Source organism: Xiphias gladius, chromosome 17, assembly GCF_016859285.1.
Source record: "Xiphias gladius isolate SHS-SW01 ecotype Sanya breed wild chromosome 17, ASM1685928v1, whole genome shotgun sequence".
Classification (NCBI taxonomy): domain Eukaryota; kingdom Metazoa; phylum Chordata; class Actinopteri; order Istiophoriformes; family Xiphiidae; genus Xiphias; species Xiphias gladius.
This window is the reverse complement of record NC_053416.1, coordinates 24,629,041-24,636,526: the sequence shown is the minus strand read 5'-3', so window position 1 is coordinate 24,636,526 and position 7,486 is coordinate 24,629,041. Positions and strand designations below refer to the sequence as shown.

The 7,486-nt window shown below is 36.7% G+C and overlaps 1 protein-coding gene across 1 annotated transcript; it reads left to right on the top strand.

Annotated features, from left to right (window-relative positions):
- The first annotated feature begins 1,659 nt into the window (after positions 1-1,659).
- Positions 1,660-6,505, top strand: nccrp1 (P1, F-box associated domain containing). The gene is made up of 6 exons (XM_040150764.1): positions 1,660-1,851; positions 3,831-3,911; positions 4,002-4,098; positions 4,291-4,386; positions 5,459-5,597; positions 5,683-6,505. Exons 1-6 carry the CDS (start codon positions 1,710-1,712, stop codon positions 5,827-5,829), a joined length of 702 nt encoding a protein of 233 aa, XP_040006698.1. The 5' UTR covers positions 1,660-1,709; the 3' UTR covers positions 5,830-6,505.
- The last annotated feature ends 981 nt before the right edge of the window (positions 6,506-7,486 follow it).

The following is a 7,486-nucleotide window of genomic DNA, read 5'->3' as shown; positions in this document are numbered from 1 at the left end:
ATTACTCACTGAAAACTGGGGTTTTCCATAACTACAGTACATAATAAACAGATATATTAAACATATGTCAAAAGAAAGAACATAAGATTATGAAATACAAAAAGAAATACAGTGCATGCATTTGACATGAAACCATTGTGTGTCAAGTACTTTGTACCCACATCAAATGTTTTTTTTGTTCTAGTTTTAGTTAAGAGCATACGAGCTGTACTATTATTACACTTTTATTGTATGTATTATTACATAGTAAAATAATTCTCCCCTGAACAAAACTCACTATACATTGATTTAGATTTATGGGTTTATAAGTAATAAACATTTAACAACATTTTTGTTGTTAGAATATATTCTATATATATTCTAGAATATATTCTACAACAGTATCACAAGTATCCTGCACACAGAACTTGTTTTTTGTACAAAAAACACTGAATCTTGGGCAGTTCCAGTTCTGTAGCGGACTTTCACCTTTGACCTTTCTGGATGAGATGGAAAAAAAAGAGTTAAAAGAGTCGTTCCCACCGGGAATCAGTGTAATGTCACATTAATATTATGAATGTCACTTTATTATTATTAGTCATTTCACTAGGTGAAGCCAGATACCCTGCTGAACTCATGTCATTACTAACACTCTACAAAATACAGTGAGTCAGATTTTTACAAGTAACCTAATGAAAAAAAAAGACATACAGGAGTAAGTTTGGCTTTGGTTGGCTTTTTAATGTCAAATGTTTCCCTTAAGACATAAAGTTTGCTTTTTGATCCATATCAGAGCAACATAAGCTTAAATTCAACTCTGCCTATTAAAGGTACAGGCGTCTAAGCAGTCCAAAGGCCAGGCCATCAGTGTCTCTACAATATTCCTGTTCCTGTAAAGCAGCAAAGAGCTTGGGGAAGAAACAGTTTCTCAAGGTGTGTTTTGTGGAGTCTGAGGTTTACAGCTGGAGTATTTAAAAACTCTTTTGGTGGTTAATTGTACTTAAATAATTGTTGCAATTAAAAAAATGTATAATATAAAACAAAAATAATGTGCCAATTAATACATCTATTTCATTGTATTTAGATTATGACAAAAGTTTTTTTTAATGGATAAAATACTTAAAGACTTAAATTTTACGTTTATAATCTGTCTCCTGCCTTGATACAGTTCCTGTTTTGGGATTATTTTCATATTGAGCCCCAAAACTGACAGACTGAAAGACTATCAGATGAAATATAAAACTTTAGAATTTTCCTCTATCCTCCAGAGAAAAGGTTTCTTGGAATGTAAAGCTTACATTTCGTTTTACACTCCATTTAAATTATTTAACAAATAGTATTATTTATTGATGTATTCTGTTATATTTTTGACTTGTCTAATAACCTTGTACTGCATTACATCAGTTTTAGGCCTCTATAACAACTCATATAGACACTCTTCTTCAATTTACTATTGCTATTACACTCATTACTTTAAAGACAATATCATACATCATAATATTATTTTATTTGTATAATTATTATTAAAACACATTTTTGAAAATCTTTTGTTTTTTGTAGAAACATATTTCTACAAAAACAAAATTGGAAACGATATAAACTAGTGTGACTTTAAGGGGCAGGGGAGCAGCGCACATTGCAACAGCAGGGAGGGGCGTAGACTGAGTAAAGAAATCTGTGTAGACTTCCTGGATGAATTAGTGTGAGGTTGCACAGTGTCTGCCCGCACCATGTCTGCCACTGAATGGAGGAAGAAATGTGAGGCTGAGTGGAGTCTGCAGGGCGCACCGATGCCCGACGGTCTGGACTGGAAGTCCATCTATGAAGCAAAGCCGCTCGGGAGAAATTTACTGCGGAACCCTGCGCCTCACGGTACCGCAACTCTCCCACTAACATGACTGGTGTCGTTTTCCTGATCAGTACTGATCCGGACTGAGATGCAATTTACAGTAGTGAATCAGAGGAGGGGTCAGAGATCAGTAATACTGATCTACATTGGGCTTGGAGTTTATAGCTGGCACAGATGTTGGTGTACATTTCAGCCTACTCATTACAGTAGCCTAATTGGTTTGGGTGTTTCAATGTAATTTCCAAATCTTCCAAAGGTCTCCATCTCAAAGTTCTGTTTTAATTCAAAATTAATCAGAAAGTAGTTTCGACCTAAACTGATCCTGAAGTGGTTTCACTGGTTTCAAAAATTGAAAGTCACACACTTCCTCATGAAAACTGTTGAAACTCCTCTGCGTAATAGAAATGATCCAATAAGTCTTGTGGCAAGAAACCACAAGACTTGTGTAAATCTTGATCCTCAGGAAGTTAGTTTCTCCACTGCTGTTCTTGGTTTGGTTTTTATGTGGAGTATTTATCCAGAGCGCTCTATCTCATCACTGTGTCCCCCATCTGTTGAAGTAACCATAGTGCTCTGATACCCAGACATCAGCCAACTGTGTGCCAACTTGTTATAGTATTAATATAAAAACAGTCCATCCATTTATACAGAGATTTGGAAAAGTGGCAACCCCAGAAACAAACACAGTATCTTAAAGGTACAGAAAAGGATTAAGTAAGCCAAGTGCTGAAGTTACATCATTGGCCGTTGCTCTTTCAAAATGAATAGGTGTGAACAGTTTCTATTGCTTCATCAGGGGTTTTTTTTACAGGCAGTTTTGCTAACTTAGCGCCTTTGTCTCTAGATTTACCGACTTTTCAGACCCCTCTAGCGAGTTTTCTTCAAAGAAGCAAGAAATAAAAAAATTCTGAACAAACCATAGCTACTTTCTGTTGAAGAGAGTCGCCAGTATTGTCCCACGAGCGCGAGTTTGGGCTTTCCCTCCACAGGCACACCTCTCTATGTGTCTCATTCAGTTGACCACACGGCATCTGACACAGAACTGAATGATCATTTTAAAAGTAAATACAGCTGAAATCACAGCACAGATATCTTTAACTTATTTTTATGGTGATTCTGTCAGACGACGTCACGGTAATAAAATCAGGATTTCAGCAGAGCAGAGCAGCAGTTTGGAAATGGCTTGGAAGTGACTGGCGGTTAATATGGAGTCTTAATGGGCCAAGTTTCAGTCACTGTTTCATACTTGTTCCATTTCCTGACAACAGAAAGAGAAAAACATGTAAGTGATAACAACTTTATTGGGAATTCAGCTGTAATAAGTTACTGTGTATGTGGGCACAGAGAATAGTAGAGAAGCAAACAGATAAAGGGCGGTCCAGCCACATACTAGGTTTTGACCTAGTCCAGTTTAAACTCAGTGGAAATATTTCCAAGATTCAAAATGACTACAATGAGAAGTGAAATAGGAAGAAAGTGACCTGCTGATGCTTTAAGAGGCGCATGGACAGTTTTTAAGAAACTGAGGTGATTTTTCAAACTTTATTTTGTTAAATCTCTTACTAAAGCTATAATCATAGGTGAATTTATTATTATAGAAGATACTGGTCCAGCCCAATCTGTAATGAGGAAAAGCACCAAACAGTTGTTATAGAGGAAATTCTGACAACTGCGTTCACATTACATGAAGGCGAAACAAGGTCCATGGATTGTAACACTGTCATTTTTTAAAAATAAAATTATCACTGTATTGGTTAGGAAAAAAAAAAGAGTACATATCGAAAGTTGTTAATGTATAGTATGTCTCCTACTACAGATGTGACTTTTATGAGCTGCTGACTAATACTTAATACTTAAAGTGTGTGTTTTTCACACAGAGACACACCCAGTGAACCTGTCAGAGAGGTATATTCTTTGGCCTTGTGATATTTACGGTGGAATTACAGTGGCTTCAGTAGGTGTGTCACCTTTTACAGCTGTCCTTTTGTCTTTCCTGACACAGGTCTGACCAAAGACACCCCTCCACCTGAACCTGAGCTGCCTGAAGTGCCAACAAACGGACCTCCACGTTTTCAACCTGATGGTGAGAGACGCATTTGATCAGTATGTTTGGCAGCAAATGAAAACAAAGAAAATGAACAATGTTTTGTGAAGCTAATCTCTTAATTTATAGGTGACTTCACTGGCTGGACCACGAGCACGGAGATCCTCCCCTATGATACAAGTGGCATCCCAGAAGGTGCTGTGACCTGCGCATTGGGTCAGTACAGGTGGGTGCTACCGAGGGTCAGATGTTTACCATACAGTTGGTTATAACAGGGATTACCAGTGATTATATGCTTCCAGCTACAAGATGATAGGTAAAACTGACACACTTAAGGCCAGGATACGACTTAGAAAACGTTTGTCCCAAATTATGAGCATGTGGTGAATATGACTCCTGTCTGCTCTGTTGTCCTCAGCTGGTTCTCCATGGAGCAGGTGTTGGACCTGAAGGCAGAGGGACTATGGGAAAAGCTGCTGGATGAATTTCAGCCTGAAATTGTCATCCAAGACTGGTGGGTTAATGAGCACCCCCACCCACCTCCCACTTCCATGCCCTTATACAGACCACGTATGATTACTTATCACTGTGGCCTTATCAGCTTGGTTGGGACACACATAAATGACACCATGTACAGTACAAGTTTCACAGTCTGTGCATTTGTACATGTGTCATGTAAGTTTGCATCGTAAATGATGGAATCATTTGGGCATGGACGGGTGTCTGGCTTTCAGCTTGTGTGTTTATAAAGATAAGATCTGGAAAATAGTGTTATGATTTGGAATTGCTTGTAGAAAAAAGACCTGCCTTTGACTTAAGAGAATTAACCAAGTGTTCATCATCAGTAAAGCTGTATATAATCCAATAGGAATAGAAACATTTCATTTGTAGTTGTAAGGGAAATCCAACGAGCTGAAACGAGTAGATGTCATTCTACACTATTTTCCCTAAAATGATTACCAAACTACATGGTTCTTTCAAGATAATTTTTGGAAATCTTTAGAGCTGAAACAATTAGTCAGTTGATTCTTTGATTGACGGAAGAATAAAGGGCACCTATTTTGATAACTGAATAATAATTTTGTTTTGAAGGAAAACATAATCCTTTTCCGGTACGAGGATTTTTGGATTTTGTCTGTTTCATGTTGCTGTACACTGAGTATATTTGGGTTTTGGGCTGATAGCCCAAAGCAAGACATCTGAAGACGTCACCTTGACTCTGACAAACTGGGAAGGACAGTTTTTTTTTTGTGTTGTTTTTTTTTTTTCACTATATTTTGATATGTCATAGACTAAATAATGATTTGATCAATTTACATAAATCATTAGCAGATTAATTGATAATATTAAAAAATAAATAATTGTTGCCCTAGAAGTTATTAAGAAATAAACTGAAAATTACTCATTTGTAAAATGAACCCAATACTTTTTTTGTAGTTCCTTTATTCTAGGTTAGGCAGAATTCAGTGTGCTGCCTAACCGCTGTCAACTCATGAACATTGTTCTATAAAATTGCAGAACTACATTTAATTGTGATTTCTTGAAACACCTTCTCTATAAATTTCACTTATCTGTTACTTTGTCAGGTATGAGGAGACTCAGTTGCATGTGTCCATCTACGAGCTCTATGTGAAGTTACTGGGTGCGGACAAAAGCACAGTGATCTCCGAGCACACTGTCACCCCCACTGAGGACCTCAGCACTTACTCACACACCTGGAAAGAGGTGAGTCACTGAGTCCCCAGGCAGGTACAGTCGTCTGCTTGGATGCACATTTTTTTTTATTGCATGTCTCCATGTTGGCCTGCAGGTGTCGCACGTGTTCTCCAGCTATGGACCTGGGGTGAGATACGTCAGCTTCCTGCACCGCCTGAAGAATAAGTTCATGGGGGAGTTCTTCCCCACACTGTTCACCGGCAGCTCAGTGATTGTCAAACCGATCAAAACCAGCTCCTAGGCTGAATGCTACTGAGAATTTGCATTGCAGGCATAATTGCTAACACACTCAATCTAATCTGATCACCAGATATTATATAGAGTTGATTATAATGCACTAAGGAAAATTACAAAGTGTTCAATCGTCAGTCTTTTTCTTTACTTTCTTATGCTGATTTTTAGGGGTCATTTCATGTTTTTTAAATTTTGCATTTGCTTTGAGGCCTTTTTTTAAATAGAGGGGGGAAGGAATCTAGGATTGTTGCTCTTAAGAAATTATACACTGGTGTATAATAAAAAATACAGTTTTCCTAAAGCAGAGTTGATTATTTCTTTTAAGCTGTGACAACTGTGTCTGAAAAACACTGGAACTGTACATACATACTAGCTACGCAATCACAGAGTATTTTTCAGTATATTTGATCTAATATCAATGGTGGGTTCTTGAATCAACAGAAATCAGGTCTCCCCAATGAAGGAATTCGACTTGTTTTGTAAAATAATGACATTATGAGGAGGTAGTTGTAGTGAAATTCTCCTTTATAAACCACAAAACTGGACTACAGTTGTACAGGTTCTTCAGTGGATTACTTTGTCTAATCAAAACTTTCAGAAACATTTCGACATTATACTTCAACATATTTTCTCCTGTGCTATCATTCCGTGTGTCTCCAAAAGTAACCTTTAGAGTACAGACTTTTTATAGGCACCCTTTATAAAGGGGGTTTTTGGCTTTATAAATGCTTAATAAATCATTCACTAAAGCTTTGTAGATTAGTTATAGGTAATTAATACTTATTAATCATAAGAATTAATTAATATATTAATTAGAATTCATACATTAATAACTTTCAGGTTTCCAGGCTGTGAAAAGTCCCTTTCACTGGTTAGACTGTTTGACCACTCATGTGTAACAAAGGACTGCATCTGAACTTACAACTGCAGACTTGATGATTAAAACCCGTAAAACATGACTTATTAACATTTATAAACTTCACAATTGGTGGTTTATTAGAAAGTGAGATGGCCACGAGTATTTATTAATTACCAGACCATTACCAACACTTATAACTGCACAGTTCCCAAATAGAAAGGATAAACACCAGCCAATGGGATTTTTCAAAACCTGGCAACCCAAAATACACTCTCACTAATGGCTTAAAATACTCTATAGTGCATTAGTAAATGATTCATTTAACATTAGTAAAGCAATCATAGCTACAATTTATAAGCCATTTACTGTATAAAGGGTGTCTTATTAGTAAATGGTACCTTTGGCAGCATATTTGGGGAGATGGGAAAAAAAAGGATATTTGTTATCCTACTATCAAGCAAAAAGTCTGCTTGTAAAATTCAGGCACATTCCACACATAAAAGGCAAAGGCTGGTCACAGCAAATAATGATTGGATTCAGGTTTTTCTCTTTACCGCACTTTGTATGAAGGTAACTGATCAATAAAAACTATTCATGACATTAATTTTGAAAGCATCATCACTTTACTTACTGAACATTATAATCTTCGTGAATGGGGGATTTATTGCAGAACTGTTGTATTAGGTAGGTACAAAGAAGTATTATTTCACCACAGAAGTACCCTAAGGCTACCAACCAACAATTAGTTTCATTATCGATGTCTGACAATTATTTTTTAAATGACTGATTGATTGTTTAGTCTATC

Excerpts from the sequence above, each read along its gene's own strand:
- nccrp1 (XM_040150764.1), top strand. The coding sequence starts at position 1,710 with ATGTCTGCCACTGAATGGAGGAAGAAATGTGAGGCTGAGTGGAGTCTG. Across the intron at positions 4,099-4,290 it reads TGCGCATTGGGTCAGTACAG|CTGGTTCTCCATGGAGCAGG; the intron begins GTGGGTGCTACC and ends TGTTGTCCTCAG. Across the intron at positions 5,598-5,682 it reads ACTCACACACCTGGAAAGAG|GTGTCGCACGTGTTCTCCAG; the intron begins GTGAGTCACTGA and ends GTTGGCCTGCAG.